General features: G+C 38.6%; 1 protein-coding gene across 1 annotated transcript; it reads right to left on the bottom strand.

The window, feature by feature from the left end:
* Positions 1 to 594: 594 nt before the first annotated feature.
* On the bottom strand, positions 595 to 1005 carry LOC140181259 (protein MAIN-LIKE 1-like). The gene has a single exon (XM_072224786.1). It carries the CDS (start codon positions 1003 to 1005, stop codon positions 595 to 597), a length of 411 nt encoding a protein of 136 aa, XP_072080887.1.
* Positions 1006 to 22649: the final 21644 nt, after the last annotated feature.

Consider the following 22649-nt stretch of genomic DNA (forward strand, 5'->3'; position numbering starts at 1 on the left):
GCGGAAGAACCCTATCTATCTGATGCCACTCTATGACGGTAAAGTAGATAAGCGACGTAACAGACCACCACAGCGCCATGTGCCGAGGCTCCAAAACCTCTGGATGCACAACCTGAAGAACGTCGGGGCTGCTGTACGGCATCCAGATAAACTGCACCAAGAACTATACAGTGTCAGGGCAACTCATGAACCCAACTCGTAAGGTGTGGTTAAATAAAGAAACTTATTAAGTTATATACTGACCTCTCTATCCTGCAACCGGTCTATCCAGAGCCTCCACATCTGAACTCTAGGACCGTTCTCGCTACTGGAAGGGTTGTAACCTGACCACCTGCATCATACACATGTCTTACCGCTACTTAAATGTGTGCTTAGGGCCTCCAATACATTATAAATGAACACGTAGTTATGTATAGTAAATTGAAATAGACAAGGCTTAGTACAGTACCTCGAGGCCAATGGCCAGCTGAACGTCTCAAACCCTGTAGGCCTAAACCGAGGAAATCGCCAGAAAATCCATGACTGAAGTAACTGAAGTGGGCCCGCTAGCTTGATAACATTTCTGTTCGCCACTCGGCACATGCACCGGTACAATCATGTCAGTGCTGCAGAACCCCAACTGTAGGTCCCCATCTCCTCCAGCCTAGATACAAACGGAAGCCATCTGATGTGAATGCGATTGCCGGACTTGTCCGCAAACAGCTGCGTGCCCAACAACATCATGATGTACGCACGGGCGTATCGGCGCACAGTCTCGTCATCGGCTCCCTCGGGGCACTCACCAAAAGTCTCCTGAAACCAGCTGCAGTTCACTGCGTACTTCTGAACCTGGCTAGGAGGAGGTATCACTCCAAGCAACTCTTGGAACCACTCCCATGCTGGACGCCCACCCTGGATGTATATATGGAACTCTGATAGGCAGCCGCTAACATAACGCCCATCCACTGGCAAACCCAACTGGTATGCCACGTCCTGGAGTGTGATCATGCACTCTCCGAAGGGCATATGAAACGTGTGCGTCTCCGGACGCCATCGCTCGACGAATGCACTGACAAGGGCCTCGTCTAACCGGAACCATCTATCGTTCAGCCTTGCAAGATGGTATAGACCGGCCATCTGCAAGTACGGAACATATCTGTCATCCAGTCCCATGCCCTGCTGCCGCCGCATGCTCCTGATGCATCGCTGAGGCTGCGCATGAAATGCACGGCAATGTTAGAACCAGCTTAGTAAACAACGCCAAAAACCACCAACACGATAAATCATCAACAAAACATTATACTAAGTAAAACCGCATCAAAATACATCAACAAGAACCACATGCAAAACAAACCAATAGACCGCACAACTAAACCGCTAACATAGAACAGCTTAAGTAGAACCACTGACATAAAACTACTAACACAAACCACTAACATAAACCACTAACATAAACCACTAACGTAAACCACTAACATAAATCACTAACATAAACCACTAACATAAACCACTAACGTAAACCACTAACATAAACCACTAACATAAACCACTAACATAAACCACTAACGTAAACCACTAACATAAACCACAAACATAAACCACTAACTTAAACCACTAGCATGAACTACTAACATAAACCACTAACATAAATCTCCTACATAAACCACCATCTAACCCGCATGCAAAACCACTAAGTCACATATACCGCTAGCACGAAGTTAATTATGTACTAACCTCCTCGTTGATGACCCCGGCTATATGAGCAACTCCATCCAAGCGATATAACCGTGCCGGATCGTCCCCCATCAGCAGAGTATTCCGTTCAGGTCTTCGTCGGAGAGAATCTGGGTCGTTTTCTCTGGGATTTGGTGGGGTAGGGCAAAGGAAGAATGGTTCGAATGAGGCTGATTCGAACTCCTTATATAGCCAATTCACGAGTAATTCGAACCAGATTGGTTCGAATTACTAAGGAGCCACTTCAAGGGTAATTCGAACCAGGTTGGTTCGAATTACATGGGTTCATTTCAAATGCATAATTCGAACTACCCCAGTTCGAATTACATTCATTCTGAGTTCGAACCACCCTGGTTCGAATTACGTTCAATGTTTCTCTCACCCTAATTCGAACCACCCTGGTTCGATTTATTAACGATTGTAGTTCGAACCACCCTGGTTTGAATTACATTAAAATAGTGTTTGGCTCATTGCTGAAACCATTTTCGCTTTGGCGTATTTACGTTACAGGATTCTTGACTTGGCTTATTAGGATTTTTTGCCCTAAATTTTAAATATTTAATAATTACTTATTTTTATATTTTTAAAATTAAATATTAATTTTAATCTTTTTAATAAATTAAATAACTACTTTTAGATATTATAGCTATCACTAATATATATATATATATACCCAACCAAAGGGCTACTGCAGTACCAATCAAAAAGATGGTTGTTGATACTGGACGACAAAATGGGTTTTGAAATTTATTAACATTCTCTAAAAAGGGTACTGTTAATAATCCCGCGGGGCCTGAGAGACGGTGGTTTACCCTGTGGCGGATGTCAGCGGTTCGAGTCCGCTTATCTCCAACTCGTGAACTTAGCCGATACAAAACTATGCTACATGATAGCACCCAATTTTTGTTATTGCCGATCGGGAAGTAGGTCTATGACCGCAATCTTGGTCATTTTTGAGTAACTATATATATATATTCACTCACGGACAAATTTGTCCATTTCATGAGTTTGAAAATTTGCAACTTTAACCTAATGGACAACAAATAAAATTAAATATAAGTTAGTTATAAAAAATTGAATTGGATAAACAATTATTTTTACTTACAAATATTCAATGATTAATTTCGATAAATTCATTCATGAAAAATATGATTTTTTAATAAAATATTCAAATTCTAAAAATTATTAAATTTTTTTAATTATTTTTTAGTTGTCACAAACAAAATTATTCAGGTGAGTCATGTCTCCAACTCAATTCAAATCCCACACACCTTCACAAAAGCTCTCCACTCCTTAGCCTTCCTTCATTTTAGGGACAAATTCAAGATGTAGAACTTGGAAAATTCAGCACCCTTAAGTTTGCGGGGGCATGATAGAAGGAATGAAGAAGACATGTGAAGCTTATGATGGAAACCCAGGAGCTCAGGATTCAGTTAGTCAGTTAGTGAAGTTAGTTATACACGTTTTTCTTTTTCTGTTATTACCTTCCATTTCTGTTGTGCTGAGTTGGCATAATCTGTTAGTAATCAACTCACTCACCACCCTTATACTCCCCTGTCACACTTCTTGTATATATATTCATACGTGTATTCTCTTGAATAATCAAGATACAACAATCACAAATTCCTCTTCCGTTTCTCTTCAACTCTCTTTGTTCACTCACTTAATCAGAGCTTCTGCTCTCTGATTGAATCACAAGCTTGTGATGCCTTTCATGGTATCAGAGCTTGGCTCTCAAACAAACCATGGCTGCTCCACACAATCCAGCTGCTGATTCACACTCAACTCAAACGGCGAGTGCACCAAGTTTTACAGCGAATCCAATATACATGAAGGTTGACAATGATAACTTTCTACAATGGAAAGATCAGGTAGAAGCCACGATAGAAGGAAATGACTTACTCGATCACATTACAGGAGCAGGAATTCTGCTACGATTTCTTAAAAATGGAGAAGCGAATCCAAAATTTCAAAGATGGAAGAAGCAAGATGCATTGCTAAAATTCTGGTTGCTGGCTCAATGTCAAAGCCATACACAACTCGAATGGTTGGCTGTGTCTTCACCTACTAGATTTGGAATAGATTAGAGAGTCACTTTGCGTCATAAGTCAAGGCCAAAGTAATTCAGCTGAGAAACAAGCTAAGCAACACGAAGATCGGTGCCTCAGTGAATGATTATGTGCTAACAATCAAGAGCACAATCGATGCACTAACTTCAGTAGGAGAAAAGGTAAGTGAAAGTGAACATATGAATGCGATTCTTCACGCCCTCATTCAAGATTATGCACCAGTTCTCACCTCAATCCTAACAAGGCCTCAAGGGGTCACAGTTGGAGAGCTAGAGGCAGTTCTGTTTGCACATGAAAGCATGCTAGAGAGGTTCAGAAGGCCTGAATTAGATCATTTGGTACAAGTGAATGTTTCTCAATCAGATTACAAATTTCATTCTCACGGCTGTTATGTCAAATCTCAGGATACTAAACAAGTAATCCTGCAAGGGGATGTTGCAAGAGGCATGTATAGGCCTTTCAACTTTCGTCTTGAGCACTCACCCTCTGCACTCACTAGTTCACTCAACACAGACACCAATAAGTACATGCTCTGGCATGCCAGACTTGGACATGCCTCAGTTACTGTTGTCTCCAAATTCCTAAAGTCATGTAATCTTTCCTTTTCACCAAATAAGTCTCCTTGTAGCTCTTGTTACATTGAAAAATCACATGCCTTACCTTTTATTGAGTCTGAATCTATTTACAATAAGCCTTTAGAACTTGTGTATTCTGACATTTGGGGTCCTATCCCAATTTCTAATTCAAATGGTCATAACTACTTTGTCAATTTTATTGATGCTTACTCTAGATTTACCTGGATATATCTTATTAGAAGTAGAGCTCAGTTAAAATCTGTATTTTTGCATTTCCAACACATGGCTAAATTGCAATTAAATGCTAAACCGAAAGTGTTTCAAAGTGATAATGCAGCAGAATACACTAGCCTTTCTAAGTCACTACAAGAACAAAGAATAATTCATTGATTTTTCTGTCCACACGTTCATCAACAAAATGGCACGGCTGAGAGGAAGCATATACATGTGTTGGAAATGGGACTCACATTGCTTGCTGCAGCATTAATGCCTATTAGGTTTTGGGGAGATGCTTTTACAACAGCTAAACAAATCATAAATATCTTGCCCACACCAGTGCTGAATGGTGTGTCACCTATTGAAAGATTGCTTGACAAGAAACCAGCATATGACAGCCTAAGAGTGTTTGGCTACAAATGTTTTCCACACTTGAGGCCTTACAACAAGAATAAGCTCCAGTTCAGGTCATCAACCTGTGTGTTCCTCGACTATAGCACTAGTCATAAAGGGTACAAGTGTCTCACCAGCTCACGCAAGATAATGATCACTAGAAATATGGTGTTTGATGAAACCAACTTTCCCTTTAAGGATCCACACTCAGAATTCAACAAAACAACACAGCAGCCTCAAGAATAACCTTTCTATCCAACTCTACCACCACTACAAATCATATCTAAGGCTCCTGCAAAACCTCAACCCTTTCCCATCCTAGCCAGACATAACAATACATCACTCATGAATAGTCCCACCAACCATCATCAGCCAGATCTCTCACCCCTTCCTATTGTACCTGTCTGTTCAAGTGTTCCCTCTTCAAACTCCAATAAGAACTCTTATCAAACCTCACCCAACACCACCTCCACCTCACATATAGCTCCATCTGACATACTTATCCCTATCCCCATATCAGACCTTGAAATTGTGCTACCCTGGGACTCAACTTCAACCTCCCTTAAACCTCATGATACAATAACCAATTCTCACCATATGGTAACAAGAAGCAAAACTGGCTCCTTGAAATCAAAAGTCTTTCATGTGAGTATGGAGCCTAGAAGTGTGAAGCAGGCACTAACTGATCTAAAATGGAAAAAAGGCAATGGATGTAGAATTTGAGGCTTTGCAAAGAAACAACACCTGGAAACTAGTGTCACTGCCACTTGGTAGAAAAGCTATAGGCAATAAATGGATTTATCGAGTCAAATACAATGCTGATGGAAGCTTGCAGAAATACTAGGCACGTCTTGTTGCTCATGGATTCTCCCAGAGACCAGGCTTCGACTTTACTGAGACCTATAGTCCAGTTCTCAAGCCAACATTAATTCGGATAATACTCTCTGTTGCATTGGCAAGAAGTTGGTCAATCAGACAAGTGGATGTCAACAATGCATTCCTGCATGGGAAGATCACAGAGGATGTTTACATGAAGCAGCCACCAGGATATGTCTCAAGTGATAGTACCTTGGTGTGCAAGCTTACTAAGGTACTCTATGGCCTGAAACTGGCACCCAGGGCCTGATATCATAAGCTTTTATCAGCCCTTCAAAAGCTTGGTTTCTCTCCAACCAAATATGATGTTTCTATGTTCGTCCAACAAACAATATTCTCAATCACCTATGTTCTAGTCTATGTTGATGACATCATTGTAACTGGGAGTTCAAATGAGGTGATCACAATTGTTACTCAACGGTTGAACTCAGCTTTTGCTCTCAAAGACATGGGGAAGCTGCACTACTTCCTGAGAATTCAGGCAATTAGGACTAACGATGAAGGCCTACTAATGACTCAGGCAATTAGGACTAACGATGGAGGCCTACTTGCAAAAGCAGGCATGAGTGGTTGCAAGTCGTGTTCAACACCACTGCCATCATCCTTAAAGATTCAAGCTATAGGGGGAGCAGAATTTGACAATCTCCACTTGTATCGATCAATAGTAGGAAGCCTGTAGTATTTGACAGTAACTAGGCATGATCTAGCCTTCAGCATAAACAAACTGGCTCAGTTCATGCAAGCTCCACTAGAATCACACTGGAAGCTAGTAAAAAAGATACTGCGCTATGTAAGTGGAACTACAACTTTTGGCCTCAAGCTTCACAAATATCTGTCCATGAAGATAACAACCTACTGTGACTCAAATTGGGCTGGTGACCCAAGTGACAGGAAATAGATAACGACTCCAGGGATTCTCTTTCCTCGGTATGCTAGAAAGAAGTTAGGAGGAGGGTTGTTTCAAGCTACGAAGTCATTTTTGTGTTGAATTGGACTTGGTAGTGTCAACCTATCTTTATTGAATAGAAGAAAACAAACCCGAGGTAGCCCCCCCAACGTTTATAGGCATAGGTGCAAATGGTTGGATGGCCCACTCTGGACCCCTATCTTAGCGCGCTACTCTGCAACTTTGTTTGTAGCACTTCGCTCGTAGTTGAGAAGATTGAATCTGGGTGCAACTTGATTTGTTGGAACCAGTGTATTCATATTCCGAGTAGGATTCGAAAGGACGTATCTCATGGAATATAATTCGCTTCTAAAGGGTCTCGTGCACTCAACAAAAGAGGGCTTTGCCAGAAATACTATGAATTATCAGGTAGGTTTTATCCTAAAGATTTGGTATAAAGGACGGAGGTTGGGTAAAGGGAAGAACAGCGATTGGCAGACTAGACTAAGTGTCCACTCACTACCATTAGAGAAAAATAAGATTTTTGCTGCTAAGAACAAAATTATCCAAAATAGTTAGCTAATAACGATTCAAACGGATTAGTTAATCGTTCTCCCAATGACCTTTTTGATTGGGTCACTGGATTTATTTTCAAACAAGGTCTTTTCCGCTCGTGCTAAACACACGATTCCGGAAATCCTCAATCCATACATTTACCCATCGATCAGACCATAAGCTTCTGGGCGATATTATGCTTTAAACATGTGGTCTTCACCTATATAATATCAAAGGCTTGAGTTATGTCACTCTGCCCAGAGACTCCTACCCTTCTCTTATATTATCTTAGAAGCCTAACCTTTCTTATTTAGACCTCTTCCCGGCTTTATATTAGATGAATTTTGTGTATATGTGGGAAGAAACCTGGTCTCCTGGCACTCAAAGAAATAAGGGGTGGTAGCTAGATCGAGTACAGAAGTAGAGTATAGAGCCTTGGCAGATCTAGTGGCCGAACGGATTTGGATCAAAGGCTTAGTAGGAGAATTAAAATGGCCTGCTCAAGAAGCTCCCATGGCTTATTGCGACAACCAAAGTGCTATGCTCTTAGCAGCGAATCCTATTCTGCATTCAAAAATAAAACACTTTGAAACTGACTTGCATTTTGTCAGAGATTATGTCACAAGCAAAGCTATTTAGGTGAGTCATGTCCTCAGCTCAGTTCAGATGACAGACACCTTCACAAAAGCTCTCTCCTCTCCTCATCCTTCCTTCATCTTAAGGACAAACTCAAGGTGCAGAATTTGGAAAATTCAGCACCCTTGAGTTTGCGGGGCCATGATAGAAGGAATGATGAAGACACGTGAAGCTTTAATGGAAACCCAGGAGCTCAGGATTCAGTTAGTTCAGTTAGTGAAGTTAGTTATACACGTTTTCCTTTTCTATTATTATCTTCCATTTCTATTGTGCTGAGTTGGCATAATCAAGATACAACAATCACAAATTTTTCTTCAGTTTCTCTTCAACTTTCTCTCTGCTCACTCTCTTACTCAGAGCTTCTGCTCTCTGCTTGAATCACAAGCTTGTGATACCTTTCAAGTTTAATCTAATCTAACTCTAGTTCTAGTTTTATTCAATCCTCAATTTACTATTACGGTCGTCACCACCACCAAGTAAATTACCTTTTATATAAAATAAATTTTGCTAAAGACAATACTCGTTATTCATTTGCGATTTTTTTGTAAGAAAGTGCTAAATCACAAAATTTATTCTATAAATGAGAGTAAAAAAGTGCTGGATCATAAAATCTACTCCATAATGAGTGTCAGTTTATAATTAATGAGCCACTAAACATAAATACTGCTGTTGATTTCAATAATTTATTGCAAATGAATTGCACTGAAATTTTAAAAATGAAATTTCTTTTAAATTGAACTGCATCCGATTGCTAATTTTATGAGAAAAGTGTTGCACATTGTAGATTTGACGGTGATCAGTTCCTTTGCTTCTGATCAGAAGGAATGATAATGGAGTTCATAAGAACAAGAGTGTAAAGATTGAGAACTCTCGTTAAAAAAATCTTAAAAATCTAATTCCTTTTATCTATATCAGTCCTATCTCACCTAAATTTTTTGGTGGTGGTAAAGGATTGAAAATTGAGATGGAGTAAAATTAAAATTAGAACTAAATTAAGTTAAATTAAAAAAATAATTTAAATTTTTTAAATATTTTTGAGGATTTAAATAATTTTATAAAAAATATATTTTCGTGATATAATATTAATAAAAAAATATATAATTGCACATCTTAATAATATGAGTCTTTTCTTCTCTTAATTTTTTTTATAATATAATACTACAAAAGAATGCATGCGTGACAGTAACAGCAACAGCTAGAGCTTTTTTTTGAAAAAATATTAGTTTAGTGTCATTTCACAAATTGCAAGAAATTGTATTAGTCAATTTAATATGCAAAAGCAAACTTCTTATAGGTTGATTTTGTCAATTTAAAACCTTCTCACAGACTGTAAAAAACAAAAAAAAAAACATTCTCGCAATCTGCACAAATGCTAAAAAATAAAAATTTAGGGGTGGCAGCAATACCTGAACCCGTGGGTACCCGACCCGCCCCGACCGAGTTTAAACCCAACCCGCAGCGGGGCGGGTTTGAAGCATGGCGGGGTGGATGATCGGGGCGGAGCGGGGTCGGGTTTATGGTGAACCCGCCCCTACCCGCCCCGGAGTGCATAAATATATATATAAAATTTAAAAATTAGGGTTACTTGACTTCCTCGCCGTCACTCATTTAATTTCTGTTCTCAAACCTAGGCATTAGGGTAACTCTGAAACTCACTTCGTTGCTCTTCACTCCTTCAGGCTTCACTCACTTTTGCGTCGCTCTTCACTCCTTCAGGCTTCAGGCCTTCAGCTCTTCTCCACCAACTTTCCAAGGTTGTCAAGGACCACATCCTCTGCTCAGCTGCGCCACCGTCACAGATCGTCCGATCGTTCGCCGTCGCTCACGAAGACACCAACCCTCCTCATTCATCTCGGTCGCCTCGCCGCTGTCGCTCACGGAGCTCACGTCGGCGTCGCTCCCACTTCTTGCCGTCACTATCCTCAGCTCCTCGCCGACTCGCCTCTTCGATCTGCGGTCTCTGGTCTGTGCTCACCTTGTCGTCCCTCCTTCCTTCGTCGTCGTCTCTCTGGTGACTGGTAAGCACTAAGCACTTCTCGCTCAATACTTATTGCTGATGCTGCAAACACTGTATATGAATTTCTTGTATTTATGAGATCTGAGGGAATCTGTAGGTTCAAAGTATTTAGCCTTTATAGAATAAATTTTTCATGTATACTGGGTGAAGTGCTTTGAATAAATGATAGTGTAAACAAGCTTGGATTACTATTGGGTACTTCAGTTGCATATTCTATGGTTTTAGTTTGCTGTTTCTTTTTTTGTGCGGGATAGTATAAATATGTTCCTGCTATATTATTCTCTTTGTAGCAGAATGAATCCAGAATGGATCCTTTTATATGTTGTTTTACAAAATGTAAAGGCTATATTTTGCTGTCATTTGAGCTTTTTTTACGTGCCCAGTGATGATTTGATGAATGCTTATTGTAAGCTGGAAAATTTTTACTCATAATTTTTTCTAATTTTTGTACCAAACTTCCACACCAGGCTATAGAATGCCAAAATAGAGGCATAGTGGAACAATCATGACTTCTTTTTTTATTCATTTATTTTATGTATTGACTTTTGCTTATTGATTGGTTATGTGGCGTGACTTCAATTCATTGCTCTTTCTTAATCTTATCTTGCTATTAAAATAGTTATGTAGCTTCTACCTTCTTTTCTGCACTAAATTGAGAAGGGAAAATGGAATTTTAGTTGAATCTCGTTGACTGGATTTTTCTTTATAATTTTTCAAACTGGGTCAATAATTCAGGTTAAATGAATTGCCAGTGTGGTTGCTTACAGGCAAATGAATTGCCACTACAGGGTAGAACACAGCTGATTAGTTTATGTACTTGGTTCAGGTCTTGTTTTCTTGGAAAAAATTAGGTTTCTTTTTCACAATTAAAACCTTTCTTTTGAAAATTGATGCATGCTGCATGGTCAAATTGTCTTTAGTTTGTTTGCATTTCATGTGGAAATTTTATAAAGCTATATCTTCTTCATTCAACTATTTTGCTTTAAGGAAAAAAATATTTTTAATGTATCTTATCTTATCTTCACAATTTCGAGCTGCTTCGGTTCTATTTGTGGTTGCTTGCTGCATAGTTGGTGCACGAATTGTAAATCGCACTTTTCACAACTCGTACCACTAACCAGAAGTGCACTGGGTCGTCCAAGTAATACCTTACGTGAGTAAGGGTCGAATCCCACGGAGATTGTTTGCTTGAAGCAATCTATGGTTATCTTGTAACTCTTAGTCAGGATATCAATTATAGTTATCAGTTTGAATTGCGAAGAATAAAAGAGCATGAAATAAATACTTGTTCTGCAGTAATGGAGAATATGTTGGAGTTTTGAAGATGCTTTGTCTTCTGACTCTCTGCTTTCTCCCTGTCTTCTTTTTCACGCACGCAAGGTTCCTCCTATGGCAAGCTGTGTGTTGGTGGATCACCGTTGTCAATGGTTACCATCCGTCCTCTCAGTGAAAAAGGTCCAGGTGCGTTGTCACCGCACGGCTAATCATCTGTCGGTTCTCGATCATGTCAGAATAGGATCCATTGATCCTTTTGCGTCTGTCACTACGCCCAATACTCGCGAGTTTGAAGCTCGTCACAGTCATTCAATCCCTGAATCCTACTCGGAATACCATAGACAAGGTTTAGACTTTCTGGATTCTCAAGAATGCTGCCAATGGATTCTAGCTTATACCACGAAGATTCTGATTAAGGAATCCAAGAGATATTCATTCAATCGAAGGTAGAACGGAGGTAGTTTTCAGGCACGCGTTCATAGGTTAAGAATGGTGATGACTGTCATGGATCATCACATCCATCATATTGAAGTGCGAATGAACATCTTAGATAGAAACAAGCGTGTTTGAATAGAAAACAGAAATAGTTGCATTAATTCATCGAAACACAGCAGAGCTCCTCACCCCCAACAATGGAGTTTAGAGACTCATGCCGTCAAAGAGTATAAAGTTCAGATCTCAAATGTCACGAGGTACAAAATAAATCTCTAAAAGTTGTTTAAATACTAAACTAGTAACCTAGGTTTACAGAAAATGAATAAACTAAGATAGTTGGTGCAGAAATTCACTTCTGGGGCCCACTTGGTGTATGTTGGGGCTGAGACTTAAGCTTCTCACGTGCCTAGGCTGTTTCTGGAGTTGAACGCCAGGTTGTAACCTGTTTCTGGCGTTCAACTCCCATTTGTAACCTGTTTCTGGCGTTTGACGCCAGACTGCAACATGGAACTGGTGTCGAACGCCAGTTTACGTCGTCTATCCTTGAGCAAAGTATGGACTATTATATATTTCTGGAAAGCCCTGGATGTGTACTTTCCAACGCAATTAAGAGCGTGCCAATTGGAGTTCTGTAGCTCCAGAAAATCCATTTCGAGTGCAGGGAGGTCAGAATCCAACAGCATCAGCAGTCCTTTTTCATCCTGAATCAGATTTTTGCTCAGCACCCTCAATTTCAGCCAGAAAATACCTGAAATTATAGAAAAACATACAAACTCATAGTAAAGTCTAGAAATGTGATTTTTAATTAAAAACTAATAGAAATATAATAAAAACTAACTAAATTACATTGAAAACATACTAAAAACAGTGCCAAAAAGCGTATAAATTATCCGCTCATCACAACACCAAACTTAAATTGTTGCTTGTCCCCAAGCAACTGAAAATTAAATAGGATAAAAAGAAGAGAATATACTATAAATTCCAAAATATCAATGAAACTTAGCTCCAATCAGATGAGCAGGACTTGTAGCTTTTTGCCTCTTGAATAGTTTTGGCATCTCGCTTTATCCATTGAGGTTCAGAATGATTGGCATCTATAGGAACTCAGAATTCAAATAGTATTATTGATTCTCCTAGTTCAGTATGTTGATTCTTGAACACATATACTTTATGAGTCTTGGCCGTGGCCCTAAGCACTTTGTTTTCCAGTATTACCACCAGATACATAAATGCCACAGACACATAACTGGGTGAACCCTTTCAAATTGTGACTCAGCTTTGCTAAAGTCCCTAATTAGAGGTGTCCAGGGTTCTTAAGCACACTCTTCTTTTGCTTTGGACCTTGACTTTAACCGCTCAGTCTCAAGTTTTCACTTGACACCTTCACGCCACAAGCACATGGTTAGGGACAGCTTGGTTTAGCCGCTTAGGCCAGGATTTTATTCCTTTAGGCCCTCCTATCCACTGATGCTCAAAGCCTTGGATCCTTTTTATTTACCCTTGCCTTTTGGTTTTAAGGGCTATTGGCTTTTTGCTCTTGCCTTTTGGTTTAAAGAGCTTTTGACTTTTTCTGCTTGCTTTTTCTTCTCTTTTTTTTTTTGCAAGCTTTCTGTATTCACTGCTTTTTCTTGCTTCAAGAATCATTTTTATGATTTTTCAGATTATCAAATAATATTTCTCCTGATCATCATTCTTTCAAGAGCCAACATATTTAACATTCATAAACAACAATTTCAAAAGACATATGCACTGTTCAAGCATTCATTCAGAAAACAAAAAGTATTGTCACCACATCAAAATAATTAAACTAGTTTCAAGGATGAATTCGAAACCATGTACTTCTTGTTCTTTTTTAATTAAAATATTTTTCATTTAAGAGAGGTGATGGATTCATAGGACATTCATAACTTTAAGGCATAGACACTTAAATACTAATGATCATGAAAGACAAAAACATGAATAAACATAGAGTATAATAAACGAAAAACAGAAAAGTAAATAGACAAGGAGATTAAGGAACGGGTCCACCTTAGTGAGGGTGGCGTCTTCTTCCTCTTGAAGAACCAATGGTGCTCTTGAGCTCCTCTATATCTCTTCCTTGCCTTTGTTGCTCCTCCCTCATGGCTCTTTGATCTTCTCTAATCTCATGGAGGATGATGGAGTGCTCTTGGTGCTCCATCCTTAGTTGTCCCATGTTGGAACTTAATTCTCCTAGGAAAGTGTTGATTTTCTCCCAATAGTTTTGTGGAGGAAAGTGCATCCCTTGAGGCATTAGTGGTTATGGAAAAAAAAAGCAATGCTTTTTTTCACACCAAACTTAAAATGTTTGCTCGTCCTCGAGCAAAAGAAGAAGAGGTGGGATAGATGGGGATCCTGTGGGGTCCACAGATTCTAAGGGGTCAAGGATTTAGCATTCCTGCTCCAATTAGGCATGCAAAACGCCCTCTGTATGCAATCCTGGCATTTAACACCAGACTGCTGCTTGTTTCTGGCGTTAAACGCCCAAATGTAGCCTGTTTCTGGCGTTTAACGCCAGGTTGATGCTTGTTTCTGGCATTAAACACCAGACAGATGCTTGTTTCTGGCGTTTAAACGCCAGAGTGCTCCTCCTCCAGGGTGTGCTATTTTTAATGCTGTTTTTCATCCTGTTTTTGATTTTTTTTTGTAGTTTTTGTGACTCCACATGATCATCAACCTAAAAAATAAAATAACAATAGAAAATAAATAATGAATTAACATTGGGTTGCCTCCCAACAAGTGCTTCTTTAGTGTCAATAGCTTGACAGTGAGCTCTCATGGAGCCTCACAGTTGTTCAGAGCAATGTTGGGACCTCCCAACACCAAACTTAGAGTTTGAATGTGGGGGTTCAACACCAAACTTAGAGTTTGGTTGTGGCCCCCCAACACCAAACTTAGGGTTTGACTGTGGGGACTTTGGTTGACTCTGCAGTGAGAGAAGCTTTTCATACTTCCTCTCCATGGTTACAGAAGGAGAACCTTGTGTCTTATAGTTTACAATGTCTGCAAACCACAGAGCTTCCTGAATAGCAAATAATTGCTCATCCGGAAAGGTTTCAGAGATCTCAGTAGGAGGGAGGGATGCTCCTGCTACTGGTTCTATCCGGGACAGGTGATCAGTACTTGATTCTCTGTCTCTTTTTTGTCTCTTATTTCTATATCAAACTCTTGCAGAAGCAACACCCATCTTATGAGCCTGGGCTTTGAATCCTGCTTTGTGAGTAGATATTTAAGAGCAGTATGGTCAGTGTATACAATCACTTTTGATCCTACTAAGTATGATCTAAACTTGTCAATGGCATAAACCACTGCAAGCAGCTCTTTTTCTGTGGTTGTGTAATTCTTTTGTGCGTCATTCAAAATATGGCTAGCATAGTGAATGACGTGCAGAAGCTTATTATGCCTCTGTCCCAATATTGCACCAATAGCATGGTCACTGGCATCACACATTAGTTCGAATGGTAATGTCTAGTCTGGTGCAGAAATGACAAGTGCTGTGACCAGCTTAGTTTTCAGGGTCTCAAACGCCTGCAGACACTTTGTGTCAAACACAAATAGCGTGTCAGCAGCTAGCAGATTACTCAGATGTTTTGCAATTTTTGAAAAATCCTTTATAAACCTCCTATAGAATCCTGCATGCCCCAAAAAGCTTCTAATTGCCTTAACATTGGCAGGTGGTGGTAATTTTTCAATTACTTCAACTTTAGCTCGATCCACCTCTATTCCCTTGTTTGAAATTTTATGCCCAAGGACAATCCCTTCAGTCACCATAAAATGACATTTTTCCCAATTTAAAACTAGGTTGGTCTCTTGGCATCCTTTCAGAACAAGTGCTAAATGGTTAAGGCAGGAGCTGAATGAGTCTCCAAATACTGAAAAGTCATCCATGAAGACTTCCAGAAACTTCTCTACCATATCAGAGAAGATAGAGAGCATGCACCTCTGAAAGGTTGCAGGTGCATTACACAGACCAAAAGGTATCCTTCTGTAGGCAAACACTCCAGAAGGACATGTGAATGCTATTTTCTCTTGGTCCTGAGGATCTACTGCAATTTGGTTGTAACCTGAATAGCCATCCAAAAAGCAGTAATATTCATGACCGGCTAGTCTCTCTAGAATCTGGTCTATGAATGGTAAAGGAAAATGATCCTTCCTGGTGGCTGTATTGAGCCTTCTGTAGTCAATACACATACGCCACCCTGTAACTGTTCTTGTAGGAACCAGTTCATTCTTTTCATTATGAACCACTGTCATTCCTCCCTTCTTAGGGACAACATGGACAGGGCTCACCCAGGGGCTATCAGAAATAGGATAGATAATCCCAGCCTCTAGTAACTTAGTGACCTCTTTCTGCACCACCTCCTTCATGGCGGGATTTAGCCGCCTCTGTGGTTGAACCACTGGCTTAGCATCATCCTCCAATAGGATCTTGTACATCCATCTGGCTGGGCTAATGCCCTTAAGATCACTTATGGACCACCCAAGAGCTGTCCTGTGTGTCCTTAGCACCTGAATTAATGCTTTCTCTTCCTGTGGCCCTAAAGCAGAGCTTATGATTACAGGAAAAGTGTCACCTTCTCCCAGAAATGCATATTTCAGGGATGGTGGTAGTGGTTTGAGCTCGGGTTTAGGAGGTTTCTCCTCTTCCTGAGGAGTTTTCAGAGGTTCTTTTATTTCTTCTGGTTCCTCCAGATCAGGCTGAACATCTTTAAAAATGTCCTCTAGCTCTGATTCGAGACTCTCAGTCATATTGACCTCTTCCACCAGGGAGTCAATAATATCAATGCCCAGGCAGTCGTCTGATGTGTCTGGATATTGCATAGCTTTGACAACATTCAACTTAAACTCATCCTCATTGACTCTCAAGGTTATCTCCCCTTTTTGGACGTCAATGAGGGTTCGTCCAGTTGCTAGGAATGGTCTTCCTAGAATGAGAGTTGCACTCTTGTGCTCCTCCATTTCCAGCACTACAAAGTCAGTAGGGAAGACAAATGGCCAACCTTGACAATCATATCCTCAATTATGCCTGATGGATATTTAATGGAGCCATCAGCAAGTTGAAGACAGATCCGGGTTGGTTTGACCTCTTCAGTCAAGACAAGCTTTCTGATAGTTGATGCAGGAATTAGGTTGATGCTTGCCCCAAGATCACATAGAGCTGTCTTGGTGCAGTTACCCTCTAATATGCATGGTATCATAAAGCTCCCGGGATCTTTAAGCTTTTCTGGAAAGCTTTTCAGAATGACTGCACTGCATTCTTCAGTGAGAAGAAATCTTTCAGTTTCTCTTCAATCCTTCTTATGACTCAAGATATCTTTCATGAACTTAGCATAAGAGGGTATTTGCTCAAGTGCCTCTGCGAACAGAATCTTTATTTTAAGAGTCCTGAGATAGTCTGCAAAGCGGGCAAATTGCTTATCCTGCTCCTCTTTGCAGAGTTTTTGAGGATAAGGCATCTTGGCTTTGTATTCCTCAACCTTAGTTGCTGCAGGTTTATTTCCTACAGAGGCAGGTTGAGAAGCCTTCTTGAGGGATTTATTATCAGCACTTGCAGGTGTCTGATCCCTCACTGGCATTTGAAAGCCAGGGTTGGAAGCTAGAGTGGCGTTGGACGCCAACTCCTTACTTATTCATGGCGTTTGAACGCTAGAACTGAGCTTCCATTGGGCGTTTGACGCCAACTCCTTGCCTGTTTCTGGCATTTGAACGCCAGAGTTATTCCTCTCTGGGCTCTTACTGTCCTCAGAGGGATTTTGGATAGCCGGTTGTTCATTTCTTGGCTTCCTGCTGCCTTGAAGTGAGGTATTTAATGTTTTTCCACTTCTTAATTGAACTGCTTGGCACTCTTCTGTTATTTGTTTTGATAACTGTTGTTCTGTTTGCTTCAATTGTACTTCCATATTCAGATTAGCCATTCTTGTGTCTTGTAGTATCTCTTTGAATTCGGACAGCTGTTTTGTTAGAAAGTCTAATTGCTTATTGAATTCAGTAATTTGTTCTACAGGACTGAGTTCAGCAGTTACTGTTTTAGCCTCTTCTTTCATGGAAGATTCACTGCTTAGGTACAGATGTTGATTTCTGGCAACTGTATCAATAAGCTCTTGAGCCTCTTCAATTGTCTTTCTCATGTGTATAGATCCACCAGCTGAGTGGTCTAGAGAAATCTGAGCTTTCTCTGTAAGCCCATAATAGAAGATGTCTAACTGCACCCATTCTGAAAATATTTCAAAGGGACATTTTCTTGGCATCTCTCTGTATCTCTCCCAGGCATCATAAAGAGATTCATTATCTCCTTTTTAAAGCCTTGGATGTCCAGCCTTAGCTGTGTCATCCGTTTTGGAGGGAAGTATTGATTCAGGAATTTTTCTGATAGCTGTTTCCATGTCCTTATGCTAGCCTTAGGTTGGTTATTTAACCACCTCTTAGCTTGGTCTTTTACAGCAAATGGAAACAGAAATAATCTGTAGACATGCTGATCTACTTTCTTATCATGTACTGTATCAGCAATTTGTAAAAACTGTGCCAGAAACTCTGTAGGTTCTTCCTATGGAAGACCGGAATACTGGCAACTTTGCTGCACCATGATAATGAGCTGAGGATTCAACTCAAAGCTACTGACTCCGATGGAGGGTATACAGATACTACTCCCATATGAAGCAGTAGTGGGGTTAGCATATGACCCCAGAGTCCTTCTGGACTGTTCATTTCCACTTATGCCCATGATGGAGAAAGGGAGATGATGCGGATTGCAAATATATATATATATATATATATATATATATATATATATTTGAAAACCGAAATAAAAATTAAATAAAATAAAATAAATGAAAAATTCACTATATTTTCAAAAATTAGAAGAAAAAGAAATAAATAAAATAAAAAAATTGAAAACTAAATTAATTAATTAAAAAGATTTGAAAAAGATGTGTGTGAGGATTTTCGAAAAAATGAAGAGAGAGAAATTGGTTAGGAAGTTTTGAAAAAGATATGTCTTAAAATTAAAGATACTTGTAAGAAAATAAAATAAAATAAAAAAAGAAAAGATATGAAAAAGATTTAATTTTCAGATTTGAGATTAGAAAAGATAAGATAAGCTAGGTAAGAGAAGATCAGGAATTTAAATTAAAAAGTTTTAAAATTTAAATTTTAAATTTGAAAATTAAAATTTGAAATTTGAAATTTGAAATTTGAAATTTAAAATTTGAAATTTGAAATTTGAAATTTGAAATTTGAAAGTTGGAATTTGAAAATTTGAAATAAGATAAGATAAAATTTTGAAAAAGATATGATTTTTTTGAAAGAAATTTGAATTTTGAAATTTTTAAAACTAAGATAAGATAAAATAGAAATTTTAAAATAAAAATATGAATTTTTTTGAAAAAAAATTTCGAAATATTTGCTCAAAAATAGTTAGAGAAGATATTTTTTTTGAATTTTATGATGAAAAAGAAAAACACACAAAAAACACACAACTTAAAATTTTTAGATCTAATGCTCCTTGTTTTCGAAAATTTTGGAGGAAAAACACCAAGGAACACCAAACTTAAAAATTTTAAGATCAAAACACAAGGGAGAATCAAGAACACTTTGAAGACTCACAAGAACAACAAGAACATGAAAAAAGAACACCAAACTTAAAATTTTTAGAAAACCTCAATAAAATTTTTGAAAATTATAGAAAGATTAACAAGAAAACACCAAACTTAAAGTTTGGCACAAGATTTAATCAAAGAAAAATTATTTTTGAAAAAAGAGATTTTAAAAAGAAGATACCCAATTACCAAGAACATAAACCAACGCTCTAGCCAATTGAGCTGTAAATGTAACACTTGTTTTAAAGAAGTTTTTTTTTTTATAACTAAGAATAAAATTTTTCGAAAACTAATGTTTTGAAAAAGCACAAGAAAAGAAACAGAACAAGAAAAACTAAAGATCAAACAAGAAAAATAAACAAGAACAACTTGAAGATCCAGGAAAAACAAATAACACAAATTCGAAAATTTAAAGGAAAATATAAAATATGCAATTGACACCAAACTTAAAATATAAAACTAAACTCAAACAGAAAAACTCAATTATTAGTAAAAAAAATAAAATTTCAAAAAACTTTTGAAAAAGAAAATAAGGATTCTAAAATTTTAACAAGAACAATAATAAAAGACTCAAAGATAAATCACATATTAATAAAGAAAAATAAAAATTTTTTTGAAAGAATTTTTTTTTTGAAAAGAAAGTAAAAGACTCTGACCCAAAAGACAAAATCTTCCTAATCTAAGTAACAGGATGAACCGTCAGTTGTTCAAACTCGAACAATCCCCGGCAACGGCGCCAAAAACTTGGTGCACGAATTGTAAATCACACTTTTCACAACTCGTACCACTAACCAGCAAGTGCACTGGGTCGTCCAAGTAATACCTTACGTGAGTAAGGGTCGAATCCCACGGAGATTGTTGGCTTGAAGCAATCTATGGTTATCTTGTAACTCTTAGTCAGGATATCAATTATAGTTATCAGTTTGAATTGCGAAGAATAAAAGAGCATGAAATAAATACTTGTTCTGCAGTAATGGAGAATATGTTGGAGTTTTGGAGATGCTTTGTCTTCTGAATCTCTGCTTTCTCCCTGTCTTCTTCTTCACGCACGCAAGGTTCCTCCTATGGCAAGCTGTGTGTTGGTGGATCACCGTTGTCAATGGCTACCATCCGTCCTCTCAGTGAAAAAGGTCCAGGTGCGCTGTCACCGCATGGCTAATCATCTGTCGGTTCTCGATCATGTCAGAATAGGATCCATTGATCCTTTTGCGTCTGTCACTACGCCCAACACTCGCGAGTTTGAAGCTCGTCACAGTCATTCAATCCCTGAATCCTACTCGGAATACCATAGACAAGGTTTAGACTTTCTGGATTCTCAAGAATGCTGCCAATGGATTCTAGCTTATACCACGAAGATTCTGATTAAGGAATCCAAGAGATATTCATTCAATCGAAGGTAGAATGGAGGTAGTTGTCAGGCACGCGTTCATAGGTTGAGAATGGTGATGACTGTCACGGATCATCACATCCATCATATTGAAGTGCGAATGAACATCTTAGATAGAAACAAGCGTGTTTGAATAGAAAACAGAAATAGTTGCATTAATTCATCGAAACACAGCAGAGCTCCTCACCCCCAACAATGGAGTTTAGAGACTCATACCGTCAAAGAGTACAAAGTTCAGATCTCAAATGTCATGAGGTGCAAAATAAATCTGTAAAAGTTGTTTAAATACTAAACTAGTAACCTAGGTTTACAGAAAATGAATAAACTAAGATAGTTGGTGCAGAAATCCACTTCTGGGGCCCACTTGGTGTGTGTTGGGGCTGAGACTTAAGCTTCTCACGTGCCTAGGCTGTTTCTGGAGTTGAACGCCAGGTTGTAACCTGTTTCTGGCGTTCAACTCCCATTTGTAACCTGTTTCTGGCGTTTGACGCCAGACTGCAACATGGAACTGGCGTCGAACGCCAGTTTACGTCGTCTATCCTTGAGCAAAGTATGGACTATTATATATTTCTGGAAAGCCCTGGATGTGTACTTTCCAACGCAATTAAGAGCGCGCCAATTGGAGTTCTGTAGCTCCAGAAAATCTATTTCGAGTGCAGGGAGGTCAGAATCCAACAGCATCAGCAGTCCTTTTTCATCCTGAATCAGATTTTTGCTCAGCTCCCTCAATTTCAGCCAGAAAATACCTGAAATTACAGAAAAATACACAAACTCATAGTAAAGTCCAGAAATGTGATTTTTAATTAAAAACTAATAGAAATATAATAAAAACTAACTAAATTACATTGAAAACATACTAAAAACAGTGCCAAAAAGCGTATAAATTATCCGCTCATCAATAGTTCAAGCACTATGTCAGGTGGTTTATGTGGCTTATTATGATTTTTAGTGCACTTCATTTTGTGTTTACTTACCTTAGTGGCTTAAACTTCCAATCATTTTACCGTGATTCTTTATGTAAAACTGTTTTGAAATAAAGGACTGAAAATTTGTGCTTCTACTCTTTCATTTATGCATTCTGATCTTTATGTATTTATGATATGATTTATGTTAATTTTATACCCTCAGTAATTTTAATTTTATTGATATAGGTATTTTCAAATTACTTCATAGCTAGTAATGCTAGAGAAGACACATTGGATAACAGTGTTGCTCCTAATGAGGATGAAATTGAAGTTCAAAGTAATGCTAATCCAACTTCAGAAACTCCACAAGCAACGGATAATGTCTCAACTCTAGAAGGATCAACTCCTAATGAAGGTGACAATAAGACTCATGTTAAGAGTGCTTATTGGGAGTATTTTGATCGGTTGAAAGTTGAAGGGGAATGGAAGGCGAAATGCAAGTTTTGCAAGACTGTGCTTAATGCAAATCCGAGGAATGGTACCAAGTCATTGAGGAACCATGTGGATCGATATTGTAAGAGAATAAAAGTGGCCAACTCTAGGCAATCATCAATTGTTGAATCATTGTCAAAACAATCACAAAAGCAAAAAGGGAATGAAGATGGCTTTGTGTTTGATCCTTCATTCACAAGAAAATATGTTGCTGAAATGATTGTTTTGCATGAGTATCCTATGAGTTGTGTGGACCATCATGGATTGAGACGAGCTTTTGCTTCAATGCAACCGACACTGTCAGAAAAGACATCTTGAAGATGTATGGGGACGAGAAGCGGAAGTTAACTCTTCAACTAGATGAAAATGATAGTAGAGTTGCAATAACTAGCGACATGTAGACTTCCAACCAAGAAAAAGGATACATAGTTGTCACGACTCACTATATTGATAGTTCGTGGAAGTTGCATATACGCCTATTGAGGTACTTAAAAAATTTTAAAAACTTCTATACATTGTGTTGTTTTCATATGTTGAGTTTCGTTAATCTAAAAATGCATGCATGTTTGTTAATCTTTTCAGCTTTTGCTATATTCCTTGTCCTCA

Source organism: Arachis hypogaea, chromosome 18 (assembly GCF_003086295.3).
Source record: "Arachis hypogaea cultivar Tifrunner chromosome 18, arahy.Tifrunner.gnm2.J5K5, whole genome shotgun sequence".
Taxonomy (NCBI): Eukaryota; Viridiplantae; Streptophyta; class Magnoliopsida; order Fabales; family Fabaceae; genus Arachis; species Arachis hypogaea.

Coding starts and splice junctions, on each gene's coding strand:
- LOC140181259 (XM_072224786.1), bottom strand. CDS start 1,005: ATGCCCTTCGGAGAGTGCATGATCACACTCCAGGACGTGGCATACCAG.